Source organism: Musa acuminata, chromosome BXJ2-4 (genome assembly GCF_036884655.1).
Source record: "Musa acuminata AAA Group cultivar baxijiao chromosome BXJ2-4, Cavendish_Baxijiao_AAA, whole genome shotgun sequence".
NCBI lineage: Eukaryota > Viridiplantae > Streptophyta > Magnoliopsida > Zingiberales > Musaceae > Musa > Musa acuminata.
In genome coordinates this window covers 44646682-44667713 of record NC_088341.1, presented here as the reverse complement: position 1 = coordinate 44667713, position 21032 = coordinate 44646682, and the positions used below count along the sequence as shown (strand labels likewise).

The 21032-nt window shown below is 37.2% G+C and overlaps 3 protein-coding genes and 1 long non-coding RNA gene across 5 annotated transcripts; 1 reads left to right on the top strand and 3 right to left on the bottom strand.

Annotated features, from left to right (window-relative positions):
• Nucleotides 1-427: 427 nt before the first annotated feature.
• Nucleotides 428-2302, top strand: LOC135611177 (uncharacterized). The gene is made up of 2 exons (XR_010486453.1): nucleotides 428-1408; nucleotides 1726-2302. It is a non-coding gene; the product is annotated as an uncharacterized LOC135611177 (long non-coding RNA).
• LOC135611176 (phosphoenolpyruvate carboxylase kinase 2-like) lies at nucleotides 2002-3464 on the bottom strand. The gene is made up of 2 exons (XM_065106631.1): nucleotides 2556-3464; nucleotides 2002-2248 (listed from the first exon to the last, which is right to left on the bottom strand). Exons 1-2 carry the CDS (start codon nucleotides 3358-3360, stop codon nucleotides 2133-2135), a joined length of 921 nt encoding a protein of 306 aa, XP_064962703.1. The 5' UTR covers nucleotides 3361-3464; the 3' UTR covers nucleotides 2002-2132.
• Nucleotides 3465-8204: 4740 nt separating this feature from the next.
• Nucleotides 8205-10345, bottom strand: LOC135611175 (ubiquitin-like protein 5). The gene is made up of 2 exons (XM_065106630.1): nucleotides 10038-10345; nucleotides 8205-8392 (listed from the first exon to the last, which is right to left on the bottom strand). The coding sequence occupies exon 1, from the start codon at nucleotides 10260-10262 to the stop codon at nucleotides 10041-10043; it is 222 nt and encodes a 73-aa protein (XP_064962702.1). The 5' UTR covers nucleotides 10263-10345; the 3' UTR covers nucleotides 8205-8392; nucleotides 10038-10040.
• A 1474-nt stretch (nucleotides 10346-11819) lies between these two features.
• On the bottom strand, nucleotides 11820-20935 carry LOC103982472 (phosphoglycerate mutase-like protein 2). Of its 2 annotated transcripts, XM_018824486.2 has the most exons (10): nucleotides 20828-20934; nucleotides 20116-20170; nucleotides 18580-18641; nucleotides 18378-18485; nucleotides 17242-17321; nucleotides 13748-13913; nucleotides 13298-13372; nucleotides 13082-13170; nucleotides 12328-12447; nucleotides 11820-11991 (listed from the first exon to the last, which is right to left on the bottom strand). In XM_018824486.2, exons 2-10 carry the CDS (start codon nucleotides 20168-20170, stop codon nucleotides 11943-11945), a joined length of 804 nt encoding a protein of 267 aa, XP_018680031.2. In that variant the 5' UTR covers nucleotides 20828-20934; the 3' UTR covers nucleotides 11820-11942. The 2 variants fall into 2 exon arrangements, with proteins under 2 accessions (XP_018680031.2, XP_009397680.2); XM_009399405.3 differs by lacking the exon at nucleotides 20116-20170 and having other exon boundaries at nucleotides 20828-20935.
• Between the last annotated feature and the right edge of the window lie 97 nt (nucleotides 20936-21032).

The following is a 21032-nucleotide window of genomic DNA, read 5'->3' as shown; positions in this document are numbered from 1 at the left end:
ATAGATTTAATTTTTTTACTCTAATTAGTTGATTCATAATAATAATGAGAAATAATATAATTCAAAATAATCATATAAACAGAAGCGATTTTTCTAAAAGAAATATTTATATTTCAGATTTTTTCAAAAATATATATTTTTAATTTTTCCAAACAATATCCAAAATTTGAATACACCTAAAATACCTCTCAAAAATTTCTTTACCAATTTTTTATTGGTTTTCAATTATTATAATATTTTTACTTGATTCATTTTAATATTTTTATAATATTTTTATTAATATATATCATATCTTTTTTTATTATTATTGCTTATAGATCATTATAAAATTATATTTTTAAACATATAATTTGTTTGATTGAGATTAAAAATCTATTTAGGTTATTTCCTGTGTCTTCAAATATAATTTATAATATTTTTATTGTGAATTTATAATATTTATGGTGCTGGAAAACCATTATGAATTGATTTGCCAACCCAAACCGTAGTGTTAAGGTTAAATGGACATGCTGTTGTCACAGTTGTCGTTGTCCGAGTAGAAGAGAAGTCATCCAAGTCTTCCATGAGCAAACGCCATCTGGTGTCTGCCATCGCTTTTGTGTTCTTTAAACGATGGCCAACCGATAACCCCATTCCTTCTTCTTCTTCTTCTTCTTCTCTCTCTCCTGTCCACAATCATAGAAGAAGAAGGAAACTAGCGATCTCTCAGGTGGTGCTCTCCTGCCCCATCCGAAGAGGTATGTCGTGTTAGCGGTTTATTTCGTTTCCTTCAGCCATATTTCCATGGTAGATTTGTGCGCATGCTGATGTGCTAACGAGGTCGAGTGGCGGAGGAGGAAGAAGAAGATGGGGTTCGTGGTGGTTATATCGGTGCCGTTGATTCTGCTGGTGGCGATCCTGGCCCTTGCTTGCTACCTACTCGGCCGGAGAAAGGGCAGGACGGAGTCGACGCCCATGTACTACGGACCGCCTGCGCCACCCATGGCCGCCGGACCACCTCCCAAGTGAGTTAGCCGATGCAAAGAGACGATGTGGAGTAGGTTGATTACAAGGTTTGAATGGCTTTTGGTTGGGCATGCATGTGTCGCTTAGTTGATGTCCAATAGTGACCTAATCTTGGTTATGTAACATTCCAAACTCGAGCTGTCTGACATCTGCTGGGCTTTCCTAGGACACCATTCAAGTTGACACACACACACACAACACACACAGAGAGCAAAGAGCAGTGAGGTATCAGATGTTATGGACAAGCAGTATAGAATTTGAAGGGACAATTGACATGCATGAGAGAGGACCTCAGCCCTTCCAGCATGCTCTCAGTTGTTAGAAACAAGAGTTCTTGCATCAGAGTTTGGAAAGGCAGAACACAAACTTGGAAGGGACAGCAGCTGGAATGTCATATCTAAAGGTATACAGTAGTAACTAAGTCTATGTCCTTTGTCACTAAGGTAACCCATGCATGTAGGGTATACTGAATGCTAGAATAGTGGCCAAATCATTGATTGCTTCCTTTTAGACACCACCAAATATTCCAAGTTCCACTTCAGCCTTGGAGGGGGTATCCTTCTAGCCAAAGACTTTTGTTTCTAGTCCAAGTTTTTCTAAAGCAAGATCACACTATAGAATCACAATCTTAACACACTATAGCATGCTCAGTGATATGACTGGGGATCAGATAAAGTATCATCGAGAGCAAATAGGTATCAAAGCAACATGCCATGGCAGGTACTCACAAGTGCCAAGCAAGGGCAGCTCCTTGAACTGTGAACCACAGCAATCAAGCGTCCATGGGAAGGGGCAAGCTTTTCCCAGTGGCGGACAGACCACAGGTGTCCAAGTGCATGCCAAGGCTCAAAACACCTCCATGCAGCATCAGGTTTTGAAGGTACCTGCCAAACCAGGCCGAGGTGAAGAAGGAATGGTTAGTAGAGTTTTCCGGCAGCTCACCTTCACCTTCGCCTTCTGGAAGAGAATAAGAGAGTGCACCTGTCGAATCCCCTGTCTCGGAATGCAAGGCAAAAGCTCCGCTTTATACATGAGAAAAGGGACGGTGACTGAAGCTTTACATTACTATGTACACTCTGGTGGAGAAGATCCACCGCACCTCACGCAAAATGGCGACCTCCACGGACTCAGTCACAAGCGACGCAGGCCAAAAGAGTACCGTCGTGCCTCTCGGCGGAGAGCGATGCGTCTCGGGTTGCTCCTTCTGCTGGACTCATTCCTCCATTTGTAATCCATGGATGCCCTGTTGTTGCAATCCAAGAATCAAAATCTTAGCATCATAAATAATTATATTGCATTTGTGGACTTTATTGGTGATCGAAATTAGATTCATAAACAGAAGAAAAATCTGAAAGAATGATTTCTCAGAACAATTTTCGCAATGATCGAACAAATTGAAGGGAAAAATCGCAGTTTTTTTATTGGAATAATCCCTTAAATAAAGAAAATAAATGAAGTCCTAAAGATCCGAGAAATCAGAGCTAACAGACGCTTAAATCGGTGAAATCTTGTTAGGAAAGAAGCTGGAAGAGAGATCAATGAGTACTAACTGAGGACTTGATCGGCGGAGAACCTTCTGGAGACGTCCTTGCAGAGCATCCGCCGCAGCAGGTCTTTCGCTGCCGGAGACACCGAACGGAAGACCCTCGGCGGGAACCGCAGATTGGCCCTTGACACCGCCTCGAAGGTCTCCGCCGCTGTCTCTCCGTAGAAGGGCGGCAACCCCCCTGCCAGCAACATGTACATCACCACCCCCAAGCTCCAAACGTCCACCTTCTCCCCGTAGGCCTTGCCAGCCACCACCTCCGGCGCGACGTACCACGGCGTCCCCACGATGCCCTTCATCAGCACCCGGTCCCCGCCGTCGCCCACGAAGCACTCCGCCGACCCGAAGTCGGCCAGCTTGAGCCGGCCCCTCGCGTCGAAGAGCACGTTGTCCGGCTTCACGTCCCGGTGCGCCACCCCTCCCCGGTGGCACGCCGCCACGGCCTCAGCCAGCGAGGCCACCAACGCCGCCGCCTCCGGCTCCGCGAAAGGCGTCCCCCCTCGGGCGGCGATCCGGTCGCAGAGGTCTGGTCCATCGAGGAGCTCCACCACGAGGTGCACCCACGCCTCGTCCTCGTAGGCGGCGTGGATCTGCACCGCGTGAGGGTTGCCGGAGGCGGCGAGGTGGTGGACCTTGGGCTCCCGTTCCGCGCACTCGCGGTCGACGGCGTCGGCGAGGAGGCACTTCTCGATCGACTTCAGGGCGAACTCTTCCCCCGTGGCCGCCGATCTGCACCGCCGCACCACCCCAAACCGCCCCCGCCCGATCTCCTCCCCGATCTCGTAGTCCCTCATCAATGGGCTGCTCATAGCACTCCGATTCGACCTCTACGGTCCAAAATCACCCCTTTCTCTCACACTCTCTCTCTCTCTAAACCGCTGCTTATGCACATCGTAGCTTGGCATACTATAAAGCGAAGCGGGTGCCAATCCTACCGGGAATATTCCCTCACATATTTGACGACGTGGACGGTCAGATCAGGCGGTCTTACAATCGGACGGATGGGATCTCCACGAATCTTGAACTTCCTTCGATCCGTACTCGTCTTCCTCGGGCGACCGCCCCTATCAAATTAATCGCGGGGCCCACCTTTCTTGAATGCGTGAATCGGATCGCTTTGGTGATCAAAATACAATTAGAAGTGGCTGCGAGAGGCGAGCACCGTCCGATGGGACGGCGCACAATAACGCTCAGCATCGGACGGTGATCGTCGTTCCGGACGGGGGGTCGTGCACCGCAAAAAGCAGCGACCGGAAGAGCGGTACGCGTGTGACGTGGACGCGACGCGACGAATGAGGGAAGAGGGCGTATCAGCGGTGGGGGCCGGAAAGCTCTGCACCAGCTGGGTGGGGGCCACGTCGCGAAGAGTCGATTGGAGTTGCAATAAGTCATCGTCCGTGATAAGCCGCTGGAGAGATAAGAGCACGTGGTTTTCAGGTAGATTGGTTCGAGTAAGTATATACTCAATTTTTAATAAAATAGAAAAAATTTTCATTTTGAACTTTTTTTTATAGACGTTTTTTTTTATTTTCTCCATAAATATCTCTCTTTGTCTTAGTTCCAAAAATCCTTATGATAATTATCTAATCTCTTTAGGGATATATTCATCTTGAATTAAGCTATCACTTGAATCGAGTTTATTTTTATATAATCCTATAATAGTTTTATAGAGATTTTAAAAATAATATAACTTATATAAAATTTAAGTTTTTTAACTCATTCTTATTTTCAAACTAATAAGAATACATATTTAAAATCTCATCGAAGATAAACTAATAACGATGCTTTTATATAGATTATAATTTTTGTATATATTTTTCGTATAAGCTTAAATATCTTTGTGGAGGTTTGAAAAACATCATAATCCATTCAAAAATTATAATTAGACTGATTCATCTTATATATCAATCAATGAAAGATTATTAGACTCATTCATTCGATCAATCAATTATACATGCATTATTTATATACTTAACTGATAAAAGTATTGAAGTAATTGACTTTGTTAGGATAGCAAAGTGACATTCATTCAAATGCGATGTGAGCTCGATAGGGACTCACATTATTATTCTTTATGACTCCTTTCGGTTGGCACATATGGGTTTTCTTATTTCTCCGAACATTAATTTACTTGACAAGTGGATGTTGACAAGTCATTGTGTTGTTGGACTCATTGAATTGTTTTGTGATGTCAATTGCGTGCAAAACAGTTCAAACTCCATAAAGGATGAGTCCAATACAACAATAATATAAATATTCATAAATTTTAATTATTTAAGAACGATTATATTGTTTTTCATTGTTATTGATTTTGATAAATCCAATCATTCTAATAAAACAATGATAAATCACTCAATACAACAAATTATATATATATATATATATATTACAAAAGGAGAATTACAAACTTTCTTATAATATTGGTTTAATTAATTAAATAAGTGTATAAAGAATTACAAAAGGAGAATTACAAACTTTCTTTTCTTCTATAAAAATATATTATAAACAAAGAGCGAGGGACTCACTCTCGAATTACTCGAATCTCATATTACTAATTTGAGCATCGGTGTGATTGGTTGAAAAATCTCTCCCAACCTTAATTTTCATTCAGATGGCACATTCGGAGTACAATACTTTCACCCACCTCGAAGCTACCTCAGAGTCATCTCAAATCTACCTTGGAACCATTTCAAAACTACCTTGGACAAATCTCGTGTCGACAGGCCCGGACTATATTGAGCTGACTAAGACGTTAATGATTTTTTTCTCTAACAAATATTTACTAGTATAATTAATTATAAAATTCAAACGATGATACTTATTTATCGTCATCACGCTTCTTAGTCTCTCTGATTGTGTATATGATTAAAAATTATTTATATAAAAGATCATGTCTTTAATATAAAAGATAATGTCTTTAATATAAAAATCATTTATATAAAAGATCATGCTATTTAATCTAAATGATGAGGAACGTTAGTGCTTGACATTGATGTCATTTCCTCCAAACCCAATTAACTTACATCTTGTTCGATGTCTTTAGCAAATTGCGTGTTGTAATTGACCATTTAAAGTCATCGTCTTTGTCATGGTAGCTTTGCCAAATTGTTTGGCAAGTAGGATGTTGTTTAGTGCTCCTTTTCTTCTCTTTCTCGTTTTTGTTTGAGATGGTTGTCATATTCATTCGATTTATTAATTAATGATCGAGCCAAGTTGTCTACCGAGGAGGGCAATTTAATTTACTAAATAAATGATAGATTAAAATAGAAGCATTTGGTGTTAATAATGAGGAAAAAGTCATTTTAAATTTTGATCCATGATGTTCTATTTTGATGATCAATATTGCACTATGTATGAAGAGTGTCATATATTTAAAGGGACCACAACACATCCCAAGTATCAAAATTACAAGTAATCTAAAATATATATATTTGAGTGAAAATTACCATCCATGGGTGGTAGTAAATTATGTTTATAACACCGATCATTTTTCTTAGTGAACAAATAATTTTGGTTAAAAATACATCTTATTATTATTATTTAAAATTTTAGATTAATAAATTAAAAAGTTATTTAAATTTCAACGATAATAATAATAACAACAACAACAAAGATCGAAACAAAAACTATACCGTAGTGCATGAATATTATTGTTAAACCATTTCGGATTGTTTTCTTATAGTTCAAAATTTTCGGATTTATGCTCATTGTATCATAATAGGTTATAAGTCGGAATCTTATATCTATTTTTTAAGATTTATTTAAAATACACTACCCACTTCTTCATTTGATATTATACATTGGAGTTTCATTCATTCGTAAACCTAACTGGTGAAGTGACTTGGATGCAATTTTTCTTGAAAATAAATACTCATTTTATGCTGATGCCAAATTTATGGCACTTAGGTCTAACCCTAATTGCTCTAAATGTTTATACCAAGTGGCATTAATAAAAAGATAAAGACCTAAGTGCCATAGCATGATCGAGGCCATTGCCCCTTTCCTACACATACAATATAACACATCAAGTTGCTAACAGTTGGAAGTGACAGACTTGTTGGATGATTGCTATTACTTTTGGGCCCACGAAACAACTTGCGAGATTATAGTACTAAATATGTTAGATAAGAGATGATTGTGGCAATCTTTCTTTCGGCTGCTCCACACAAATTATGAAGCCGTTACTAAAGTTCGCATACTCTTTAGGGCTAATTATATATTATCTTTTTTTATAATTAAATATTTTTAATATTTTTAATCTTTATATTTTTAAAAATAATATTGGTATCTTTATAATTAAGAAAGTGAAACATCTAAATCTATTTATCCTAAAATCATTGGTTTTACTAACGAAAATATAAAAATAAAAGATAAAAAGATAATTTTACGTTTTAGTTGATCGTAACGAACGACGATATCGTTGGAGCCATAAATGACTGTCATAGACGAAGAGAGTGATGACGAGAGGTGAGGGCCACTCTATATCTGTGTCAACGTCGACATAATTATCAGGCGTCGTCGCTCTGCATGCATCTGCGTCGGCGTCGATGTAATTATCGAATGATAAATGGATTGATATAGATGTCGAGCGACATCGCTTTACATCTGCGTCGATGCTAATACAGATGTCATGTGGCTCTTTTACCACTCAGCAAATATGTTGACGTCGACACAGATGTAGAGCAACCCTCAACTCTCGTCATTGCTCTCCTCATTCACAATAGTCATCTGCAACCTCTAGTGACAGTATCATTCGTCACCTATGTTATCCATTACCATCAATTAGAACATTAAAATTACTTTTTTATTTTCATATTTTCATCGATAAAATTGACCTCAAAATTCGTATTTATGTTAGGATAAATGAACGTATATATTTCACTTTATAACTATAGAGATCTCAGTGTAACTTTTAAGGTATAGAGACCTCAAAAGATAGCTAGCTAAAATGGATAATACTTAATTAGTCTCTCTACCTAATGACCGAGAGGCAAGCTCGTGTGATTCGATTCAAGTATTTGTTACATTTTAATGATTCTTTTCGTTGTGCTCGGATCTCATAAGCTTTGTTCACCCAAAATCACAAGCTTAGTGGTACATAAAATAAGTGAGAAAGATAAAATTGGAACCTAAAACTTTATAATAAAAATTGAAATGTTTATCAACTAAATTAACTAACACCTAGATGAATATGATTTTGTCGATCGAGTGACCTTGACTATCCAACTATCTAATCGATTTAGAATTAGATATGATCTTCTCAAATTTGAACTCCATTCTCACCGTGCATGAAATTAGTTAGTTCCTGTTATTTTATGTTTTTTTAATCTAAACTTTAAAACAAGATAACAACATATTGGTGTCAGTGGCAAAACCTATAATCCCAATGACTTGGTTGCATATATCAAAAATTGTGATCAGCTATGATGTGATTGGGATCCTCAAAGTTGTAATGACTAGTAATGTCATTGCAATCCTTCCGTTTAGATCCATCACTGTGCTGCTTGTCACCTACAAATAAACACAAACTCGAATCCAAATAGTTTTTGTCCACACCCAAATCCAAGAAATGCATGACTTCCATTTGGTTTTAGGGTATGCAAGAAATAACAGTATGCACCCACATCAGTAACGGAAAATGAAGATCAAGAAGCAAACCAAATACCAAACATATATTATCATCAAACATATGTTTCATAAGCCATTATTACATTTCCAGACTGAACAGCAGCACACTAAATAGTCAGAATGTACTTGTACCAACATAGCTATTACATATTTGAAAGATAGATTGATGCCCTCATCTAGTTCGGCTACGAGCACTCGGATCAACCAACCGACCTGCATTGAACGCACATTTGTCAGTGTAAAGGACTGAAATCTGTAGCGATATGTGTCAGTAAAGCCACAGATAAGTATAATAAAGACGATGATGCCTAAATCATAGCCTGTGTCTTCTTTACCACGTATTCAAATATCAAATAAGCAATCAAAAATGTGCATGGCAGTAATAGCCAAAGCAGAAACAAGCATATGCCATAGTCAGTCGCTCAAGCAGTATGCAGACTCTACTTTGGCTATCTTTAAGCGCAAAGGAATGCAAATAAAGCATACTAATGAGAAGTCTTAGTATGCACAAGCTGCAAAATCTTGAGCATCTAAGCTAAAGGTTTTATAGCTAATGTATTATCTAATTTGGGAAAGTGTGCACCTTGTAATTGATACTAATATCCATAGAAGTCAAGTGATTTAGGCCATGAGACAGGGTGGACAGAATGGAAATCAAAACATCAAGTCCATGTGAGAAATAAGTCAAACAGAACCCGATCGACAAGTCCATTCTTCACCACAACCCGGACTGAGGGTTTAAGCAACAATGAACTTGGAGATCCAATAAATGAGTTGATAATGTTATATAAGCCGACTACCCAATGTACCATGAACCACGTCAAACAACATAATCTAGCTTACTTCCAAAACTAGAATGTGATCAAGAGGACATCATGGAGGTAGCAAAGGCCTAGGGTAACTTTCAGAGTTCTGTCAGATGTTTCATACTCCCTTTTTGCCATGCCACCACAAACAATAAATTGCCAATTTATTTATTTATTTCTCCTTAAGCTCAATCTCTATCTAGATATCCTTGGGTCATGGGCCATGTTCAAGGGAACTGTATCCATCCTCAAGTGGCTCAGCTTGTTCCTTGAATCTGTATACAAAGTCATCAATGGCACTACATGTTCACATTATAAGTAGATATGTTGTTCGCTCGCATGATGGCACTATCATCATAATCAGAATCAAGCCCTTAGGACTCCAAATTATTATTCACTCACCATCATTTTTCTTTTTTTCAATAAAAAAATTTCATTGCATCAAATGCATTAACTAATTCGGACTCTCGCAAGTGGACTCGAAGACCTATCACTTGTGCAACAATGCACTAACCAATTCCGGATGTCTCAACAGAGACATCGCTCGCTCACCGTGATTTTAACTGAAGAAGTTGAATAGTTCTTACCATGAATTAGAATCTCTGTGCGGTTGGATTAATATGGTATATCGACGCTCAGTATGAAAACCACAAAAATCCAAGAAACACTATCTTATGTTTAGTTTGTCCTACGCCATCTTTTTAGAACAGGAGGATATCCAGCAGCATATCTAGCACCTACAATTTTAGAACCACAGACACCAAGAAACCCTATGAAGCACAACAAATTTTTACTATTTCAGAATAAAAAAGATATAACAATTCAAGATTTTGATGATCACAAAAATTAAATTCCACCAATCTTTGTCCATAGAAACCCTAAAACATGCAGAAGAAAAATTCTACACATTTTTATATATGAATCATAGAAATTTTCTTCGATTAAGATTTATATTAGAGAGAGAGAGAGAGAGAGAGAGAGAGAGAGAGCAGATCTCTAAATCTAAAATTAGAACAGCAAGAACAAATCAAAGAAGAGAAGAAAGGGAGAACCTTTTAGCTGTAGTAGAGCTCGAGGCCCATGCCGTCGTGGATCTCGTAGTCCTTGAGGGTGATGTGGTCCTTGTAGACGTTGTACCACTTCTGAATGCGGATCTTGTCAGCGCGGGTGCCGGTCTGCGCCGCCACCAACTTCTTGAGGTCGCCGATCGTGTCGTCGTCGTTGCACTTCACCCGCACCTTCTTCCCCAACCGATCGTTCAACACCACCTCGATCATCTTCGCTTCGCCTCCGCTTCGCCCTCTCCTCGCACAACCCCTCTTCTAGGATTAAGATGAACCGGGTTTTACTCAATCCTGACCGTTCAAATACCGCATCTCGATCTGGGATCTAAAAAGAACCCCATGACCAATCAATACATATAATGGTCAAGTTGGTCAAAATTGATCAAACCCGGTTTGATTGTGTCAGATTGGATCGGTCCATTGGGTCGTGTGATTGAAATTGCCATCTCCACGTGAACCAACCTGCTGACCAAGTTGAACCGTTTCTATATCCTCACCCCTTTTACCATGGAACACGATTACCCACGCTCACGTGGCCCGCGTATAACGCGACAGTAGTCTCCTCAGGTTGTTGGCGTGAGAATAGTGCGGCTCCCGTGTCCGACTCCGCATACACCCTCATCCAGTGCAGGACCAATTCAGCACCCCTCCAAGAGACAACGTATACAAGTTCCAACTGACGGACGTGGGCATTTATGATGATGGTGAGACTTGCACCGACTAAGTGATGAACGGTTCTGATCGTGTAATGGACTTCTGGGTCGAATATTTTGTTGCACAGGATCCTTCTCTTTATCGGGTCGGTATCGGCGCAGCTGTATGCCAGAGGTGACCGTACTCCAGTGTCGCCCTACTATAAACGTCGCAGGGCGAAGCGGTACATCACCTTTTTCTGCATCAGATCTGCAACTGTCGGCTCCCCTGGCATCGATGGCGCTCTCCTCGTCGCCACCGTCATTGCTTGCTCTCTCGGTTATCTCCATCGTTGTCCTCATCATCTCGATGGCCGATCTGACCTCGTCCCAGATCTCGCCCTCGCCCTCGCCTGTCTCCGGGGGTCCCCTTCGATCGCCTCCCGCACCCTCGCCGACGTCTCCCCCATCGAAGACTCCATCCCCGTCCCCGTCGCCGGGAACCCTTGGGTCCCCTCCAGCGCCACCGCCGGAGACGCTCTCTCCCGCACCGACCCCGTCCACGGCGCCTTCCCCCTCGCCGAGACCGGGAAGCGCGGATGTCCGGGCAGATGTGGACGAAGTCGGAGGAGGAGGAGAGGGAGGCATGAGCGGGGGTAAAAAGGCGGGGATCGCGGCGGGGCTCATACTGGGAGTGGCGGTGCTGGCCGTGGGGGCGGTGCTCTACAAGAAGCGGCGCGACAACATCCAGCGGTCCAGGTACAGCTACGCCACCCGCAGGGAGATGCTTTGAAATTCACAAATCTTGATTGATGGATGACGCGATTATCTCGTTTCGTTCCATTCCATTCCATGATAGCAGAAGCATTTGGTTGGGAGAAGAAATAATGATAGGTTTTACTTAGATTCTTTTATTTAGACTGATAACAGAGTATCGTGTGATTCAGATTCTTTGCTTTGGATTAGATCTATAGATTTGGATTTGTTCTTGCTCATTCGTAATTTAGATCCAATGCATACATGTATATATTGTAGGGAATCATCATCGCATCCATGTCGAAAGTATTGATGGTATATGCTTGGTTTGATTCCCTAAGGAAAAGAATGTTGGTCATAATGGCCCCTTAAGAACAAGTACTGCATGCAACACTGATGCATAAATAATAGTAAAGACATTAGTGGCATCAAACACACCATTTTCTAAACAAAGCATAGTTAACACCATATAAGTGCATCAAATTCACTGACCGACTATAAACTCTTACCTTCTGTCAACCAACAGCATGGATCGGAGCTCACAATTCCCAAATCTGTGGAAGAGAATATGAGCAAATTCATTACATCCTTTGCAACATTGATAGCCAGAAAATTTTGGATGCATTTGCAATTGATAAGGGTCATAAATAAGATTCTGGCCTATCTTCATTCAAAATATTAAAGGACTAAATCCTTTTTCTCATGGTAGTATTTCTTTCTAGACCAAAGTGATGAGTCTAAATTAGGTTAGGTTAAGATAGTCTTTATTCCTGGACTCAAAAAGTTTCTCGCTTGTATTCCAAAAAGATGTTGCTCAAACAGATATCTTAGACATATCATATTACATATCATATTACAACTAAAATAAAAATAACATAATGACCACTTACTGTTTGCTGATTTCCTCCTTAATGATGGGATGGCAGTCACCACCAAACGTTTGCAAGGTTTGAAACAAGAAGGCGCTATGGGTTACAACAGCAATCTCCTTCTCTTTAAGTGTACACAACCTTTGAAGTAAACAAAAAAGAATGTTATGTTGAGGGATATAAGATGAAACAAGTTTAATGTAATTTCATGTTTTTTTTCTTTGTCAAGCAGAATTTATTTCTTGTCTGATTGCCATGATCAAAACTGGCCAACCAAGAACTTCAACCAGGATGTTTTTTTTCCTCTGATAACGCAAAATGACTTTTCAGTTCTTCTAATTGAGCTCCTTTGGGAAAGGAAACAAAAAATGGCAGAATAAACTACACCGAGCAGTTCATCGATACTTATACTGAACTCTTCACACACAAAGGTTCAGGTTCATGTGTGATCCAAGTCTAAGATAGGAATTCTGAATTGGCATCTTACGAAAAGAAAAGAAAAGAAATTAAAAAGCTTTCTTGGCGGAAAAAGAGGTGAACCAATGCCATCAAATGGAGAGAGTCAAAAGTTACAATTAGTTAACATGGGACAGAGAAGAACATTAATCTTTCTCGTCGAGATTATAAAAAGTATTTATAAGCAAGTAATATTTATCTAACCACGATATCATCACCATCATTTTCCTTATCAACATAATCATAAGAAACTAGAAAATAATGAACTTGAGAAGAAAGAAGAAATGCAAAATGGAATTCATAACAGTTGATGACTCACCAGCTAATAAACTTCACTCCTCTAGCCGCAACCTCTTCATCTGTCTCTCTGATATCAGCTTTCCACAGGATGTCTTCATCATTTTCTATCTGGAAAGAGAGCCCGAATCACATATCATACACCAATAAAGATGAAAGCTTTGCATAAATTTCTACTACTTTATAGTTTACGCATTACACATCCATCGACCAAACACTAAAAGCATTAAATACTTGCCAAAGAAAAATCAATTGCGGGAAAAAGTTTCTGATACTCGCTTATACTTCGCCGCTTATCGCAAGGGTTAACTCCCTGCAATCACCATTACAGGATAAGAATTGGTACTTTGATTAAGAAAACATTTTTTAACTAATTAAAACACTCTTATTGCAAATGGAGAGAAATCTTGAAAATTAGTGAGAAAGCAGAATCCAAAGTGAAACTTGACTTTATGGAAAATGTCAAATTCCATCAAATTGTAGGTGCAGCCTAATAAATTTAATCCAAGAGAAGAATCATTCAAGGAGGACAAGCATGAGACGAGAATACATCATGTAAAAACTCGTGGCATATATGCTGGAAGACTTACTACTCCACAGCTAAAACGAACAGATGATAAACTAGGCAATAAGAGTACTCTTATGAAATTGAGGTTTCAAAAAAGGGGAATAAAAGACCATGGCATACCAAGCGCTCTCGACAGTCTTCAACTACCACAAATGGTGGGCAGTTCAAACTTGAAATTGCAGGGCGACCACTATCTCCAGTATTTTCGACCATTAAAGGAGGTGTGTTGTTGACTCCATCATCATAGCCATCACCTCCAAACACTCCAACTGCAGTTTGCATTGTCCTGTAACATCTTTATATCTTTATTGAAATCACAATTTACCTACATTCCCTTGATGCACTGATGAGAAACGAACTCAACGTAACAGAAACCCAACAAAATTAAGATTAATCACAAACCCTATAACCGAGATAGGTTAGTCCCATGAAGATCTAGGTAGTCAGCAGGGAAATTAAACTCTCATATATCATTGTCACTAAAGTGAAGTTTAAACACTAAGTTTGAGAGAGTAATTCTTTAGATGATATTAAGAAAAATAATATTCACAATGATATATAATGAGATTTAAATAATCTTAAAAGAAAATCTACTTCAAATAATTATATAACAGGGTAAAGTGATTTTATTTTTAGATATCCTTGTAGTTTATTATTATCTATCCAAATATAATAATATTATTTCATAAATATGTTATCAATCTTCCATAATGATAAAATCTTGTGTCAACACTAAATATGTCAATATTTTATCCAAAAATAAAAAACAAATGATATCAATAGTTCAATATTTATTAAAAAACTAAAAGTATTAATATTGTATTCCTTTGTTACAATGGCACTTCCTTTATTGCATTTTTATGTTTTTAGTATCCGATATTTTTTAAATTAAATTATTATAAATGACTTGAGTACATACAATTTACATTGAGAGTTAGATATTGATCTTATTTGTTGAAAGGATCACACACTCAAATGCTGAAAGTTTGCAAGACAAATAATTAAAATAAATAATTAAAAAAATATCTAATTGGCTCAATTTTAATAATTACTAATAATATTCAGACTTCATTACAGAATATAACTAATGCATTGGAATATTAAAAGACTGATTTAAAATTATTGATAAGTCATTAACTGACACCTTAATGAAAGATTTGACTATAACTCAGTATTACGATGCTCGAGGAATTTTATGACATCTCATCATTATGACTAACAAAACTGTAAAACTTAAAAGATATTGGATATGAATGTAGATGAGTTCTTCATGTATAATCTATTATTAATTCTCTTCCTGTTTGACTCATTTAAAATTCACTATAATACAAATATATAATAAGTAAAATTTAAATGAGCTGACTAATATATATGTTTAGGAAGAATTAAGATTAAAATAGCATAGACTCATAATATTTTATGTATTATTCAAGGAGTTGATAACAATAAAAGATTAAAGCATAATTTATCAAATAAATCAGTTGAACTTATAAATGCTATGCAAACTCATAAAAAAAAATATTCACATTAAAATACTACTTCTATGGCAAAAAAGGTCAATGTGAAGAGGACTATAAAGTTTTGTTTGAAAGAAAAAGGTATAAGCTGACCTTTGTATGTTTCGAATCAAGCATTACAGAAATCTCCTTTTAATATTTGATGGATTGATTCTGATGCTTTAGCTTATGTTACCAATAATATACAGAGAATTATTTTAACTCAAAACTAAAAGAACATATGAGATTATCATTACAGGGAATAATCTTAAAGTGTAAGCGATAGTAGTGAATACTTATCACCTAATTCATTTAATGAATCTTACAGATGCATGTCATATTTCTATAATTTTAGAAATTTTATTACTTTATCTAAAATTATTAGGATATCATCTTTCTTTTGACAGCGATAAACTCAGTATATTTATTATTCAATTAAAATTGGTTATAAAATTCTATACGATGATTTATACAAAATCAATATGAATCTTGAATTTGCAACTACTATACAATTAAATATTATAATGAAATATAGTTTTATGAATTCGTTGAGATTATATACGTTTACATCTATGAGTTACTCCATGTTACCTGTTTTATTAGAGAAGGAGATGTAGTTTGTAACTTACAAATTACAAGGATCGTTTTGGACTGCATTATGAAATACTAACAGTGTTGTAGTATATAGAATGAAGTATGATATTGATGATATACAATCGTTATAACTCGTATTGCTTATCTGATTTAATTAGTATTATTATATTTATTAGACTTATTGACTTTTTTTTAAATTTACGTGCTCATAAATGCTTTCCAAAGTTTTAGAATATAAAGAATATAATTGGATTCTAATTAAGGTCATTGATCAATAAAAAAAAAGTCCATTTATATCAGAATATCTTAAGAGATGACCTTGATGAGAGGAACTCTCATAATTACCTTTTTTATATCCTTTATTCTCGCCTATATATATAGGTGAAATCTTCCAAAGATCATATTATAATCATAGAGATTTCTTCTCTCACCACTCGATAGGTCCCTACTCCATCAATTATAATGATACCGAGTGGTCTTGAAAATAAGAGAATATAAGAAAAGAGTAAAAGGAAAGGCCATCAATTATAATAATACCGAGTGGTCCTGAAAATAAGAAGATAATATAAAAAGAGAGTAAAAGGAAGAGAGGAGAATGAGAGTCTAATTTCATTTTTCTGCATATTCATGATGCATGCAGATCATTGTGCGTTGCATCACGACATCTAAAGTATCATGTTTAGAAGGTACGTACCTTCTATCTTGGATCTATCATACTTAATTTCAATCCTGACATTAAATTTTCATATAATAATTATGACCTATTCAATTAGCTTTTCATAACAATTTGTTATAAAATTACTTGTAATGTCATGACAATGGACTAACATAGTAATTCTCTAAAACTGAATGGGCATTCAGCCCTCCTGAGCTACTAAAAAGTTAGGATCACAAACTACTCTTCAGGTCACGAAGACGAAACAACTTAAAAGAAAAACCTCTAACTGTTTACAAATATTCCATTCACATCAGAAGATTATATGTGTAGGTAATCACTGGAGATTTACAATTCAACAGCAATTGAAATGGTAAATACACAAGGAGGATCACATTAAATTCAAAACCAAAAAAGTTTTTCTTACTCCTTTAGATCCTTCTTTCTTAAATAGGCTTGATTTAGACTCAAAATCCATAGGACGTATTTGAAATCAACTTTGCATGACAGAGTGACTATAGCAAAATCAAACTAACACTGGCCCCATAGACTATAAACACTACAATGTTTCATGCTAATAAACAGCAGAAATCCTTGTTAGTACACTTAAAGATTTATAAATCAATTCATGCCAACACATCATGTAAATCATATGCCTTGAATATCTGATCCCATGGCAGAACCTTTGATGTCCTAAGCAAAAGAAATATAATGCTTAAAATCCAAAATACCAGAATTGAAATATAAGAAACTCAATAAGTCATAGCAATATTTTCAAAACATATAGGAAGTTAAGTACATGGCTTTGACATGCGCTCTTAGTGCTTCTTTGTACTTAAGTGCAAACAAGAAAATTGGACAAAATATACCTTAACAAAGGGGATGCAATAACCAATTCAATTCTCTTTGATAAGCCACAAGATTTAATGTGTTTACGGAGATTATCAACCTGTAAAAGTAACCTAAGATCGTAAGAGTAAAAGAACATCTGATAACAACAAAGATGCCAGAATAAACTCAAGAAGCATATATATTACCATACAAAATTAATAAACTGTAACTCGAGCATATTTATGTTGGTTAGAAGTTTTTATCTGAACGAATTTTATCTATTTGCTCTCACAAACTATTCATGTCTCATAGCATACATATATCAATCTTTCTTAAAAATAGACATACTTCTTGATCTCACTTTGCATGAAGGCCTCTTAAATTTTTTCTTGCAGTTTATTGAAAACCTGATTGAATCTGCAACACCCATTTCTAACCCAACTCTGTAATTGAACCTGTGCTATTAGCACTCCACCAAGTAACACTTTTATCCAAGTAACAGAATCATGCAGAAATTTGACATCTACATGCACTTTCATAGTTTCACCATATAAATTCTAAATCCTCCAAATTGCATTTCACACAACAATTATAACTTTGATTAATTTAACCTTGGGTCATCTTTCTTTAGAGCACAATAGTGTATTTTCCTACCACATCTCATATATGGTTCCAAACTTTGTCATGAAATAGGTGCTAGCTTTGGTTGTTTACTACTTCCAAGATTTCAAATCTTAGAAAGGTACCAATGCCAGTTCTTAAGCAGCCTGGTGTTGTAGCAGTATGGTTCGGTGTATAATGTATCAGATCCACCTCCATGTTGACTGTCACAAGTCTGGCCAGAGGAGGAGGAGGAGGTGGAAGAGAAGGAAGAGGAGGATGCGGAAAGGAGGAGGTGATGACACGTATCAGTAGGAGGAGAAGGGCGGTGGCAACACGAAGAAGAGAAGGTGGCGAAGGAGGGAAAGAGATATAGCTGTGAACTATTGTTATTTTGAAAACAGGATATGGGTATTCAGCAACAAGCTTACCAATTAGTACCAATCGATACCGGCCTATTTGCTGCCCAATAAGTCTGTTACAATGAGCTTATTGAGTGGTACAATGAATTCTCTCACAAAATCTCTAATGAACAAAAATTGCACATATGACTACAAAAAAGTATCAAACGTACCTGATCCCATCCCAGTGGAGTAAGGTGCGCATCAAAGAATTCTGGAGATGAGTATGCTCTATGGTCCTTTTCATGTCCCTTATTATGAATACCTTGTGCATGCCTAACCTACATATGCATTGCATAATTGACTAAACTTTGAGGTCAAAAGAAGTCTCTTTGATACAAGAGTAATTAGGAATTTTTTTTAATTAAAACAAACCAGGTGGATAGTTTTGCAACGCTGCAATGGAAACAAGCCTGAGCTAGTGACACCATCCATTTCTGCAAATAACCAATTTGATAAGCTTCATAGCTAATGTTCAGGACAAAAGTAAGCAACATCTCATGTCACATACAAGCACTACTGAAACTGCTGTTGTACTTAATCAAAGGAGTAATTCAAGGGAACTTTCAAATAACAAACGTTATTAACCTTTACAAGTGTGCCCCTAGAACAGTAAGTCAGTTGTGAATTAGTTATTAGCAAGAATAAAAATCAAACGATTAGGAAATGTTGTCATGTTGAATTAGCCACTATTATACTTCTATATTGTAGTTAAAAAAAAGTATGGATGCCAATGCGAAGAGCTATCGCTGTCATGACTCAAACTTGAAAGACTAACTGGCCTATCAACTTCGTTGAACCTAAACCATTAGCCAAAATACTTAATACTTAAATTGAGGTTGATAATTATACACTCATCAAACTCTTATAAGTCACCCTTAATATTGCTCACTTTTGATATGGAATTAATCAGGATGTTACAATATTCTATTTTCATGACCCGGGCCTAATAAATAACTGACCTACCAACTTCATTTGATCTAAACCATTGGTCAAAATGCTTAAACTGAAGTTGATATAGTATACCCATCAGACCTTTATAAGTCAATATTAGTCTTGCCCATTTCCGATGTAGGACTAATCAGAGTGTTATAATCTTATCCAAATGAGTTATTAGTTTTGGGTTCATTTCCATGGCAAGCCACATTTATAAAGCTGTCCTATCAAATAAACAATATTCCCTTCCCAATTTTTCACAAATGATTGAATCTCTATTTGCCAAAGTCCACACTTTCCAATTTATAAACTAATTTCTCACAAATAAACTAATTTCACCCCTAAGTCCAATTAGATATCAATTTCGGTAAGAAAAAGGGGCACTAAGTGTGTCATAATGTATGAATCTCAATATTTATGATTGGCCTTTAGGACACCAATCAATAAATAGAGAAAGATACAAGAGTTCAAATCAAATCAATCAATCAATCATGGTTGGATAATTTAAGCCCACATTACCAAATCAATCTAGAGTTCAACTAAATCTTTTTAAGGCCTCAAACAACCATGGTTGGATCATTTTGAAGATACAAGAGGGACTTATTAATGCAGAAGTAAATTTGTGATGAGAACTTGATTAGCATCTTTTTATGAGTGATCAGAAGATTCATTCGTCGGCCATATGACACCATCTCCAAGTCAAAATTTGATTCAATTCCAACTCAGCCCTCTTGTCTGAGAGAAGTTTTAGTCCTAATTGAATTAGAAAAACACACAAAGTCAATATTGTCTTTCCCAATCAAATGGTGCAAAATCTCACCATGTTAAAATAGTAAAATTCTTAAATTAAGATGATACTATAGATATCAAGTCATAAAGAGAGTGAAAATGTGAGAAGATGACAAACTGGATCAGAAGAAGATTAGAAAGATAAAAGAAACACTTGTCATATGAAAAGAAGGAAGGGCACAAGACCTTGTTTAACCACTTCTGATATTGCATAACATACTGATTCTACCTCATGTGTCATCTAAAAAGTAACAAGTAATCAAGAAACTGTTAGAGATAGGTTCATATCTTATCATATTTTCAATAAAACAAAATATAAAACATCAACTAATAATGAGACTGTATCCTATAGAAAATCTTCAAAGTCTAATCTAGACTCAATCGAACCAAGAGACATGACTCCATTTGGCTGGTGATGCTTCAGCAATGCCCACAAATTACTTGGGCCTAAAGTGTGGGCTCCACAAAGCACTAAAATTTTGTGCCATGACTAAAATAGTTGTGATGAAACATAAACGCCAAACAAAGAACGAGCAGAGTAGAGCACAGATTTCAAGTTTCTTCCACCAGGAAAACCAGTATTCACAACTCGATCTAAAACTAAATGTTAGGGCAACAGGCTGAAATCGATATAACAAGTGGGATCCATGCCTACTTTTGCTTGGACTTGTTTAATCCCTCTCTGACCCTTCGTGCGTAATTGGTCCCCATCCATCAACCACTTGAGGTTTCTGTGTGTTCTTTACGAGCAAGCATGAAGTAGCATCGACGCAGGCCGGGCATAAAATCCCTTCGATGCATTCTACTCATCGACCACGACATTGTGCCCAAAAATAACAATTACAAGAAGAACAGAGATACATGGCGACTTCAGATCGAGAAGGAAGTCTTGATTCACCTGAGAAGCCGGAAGTAAAACGGACGGAAGCCGAAGCAACAGGCCAGTCTGCCAAGGAGAAGAAGAGGGGTGCCGAGGAAGACGAAGATGGAAGTGGTGACGTTGAATTCTCGGTCTTCGAGATTTGGTCCGACACGGAACTCGCGTTAAAAAACAATATTTAAGAAGGAAGAAAAACAAAATTAAAAAAAATAAATATTTATGC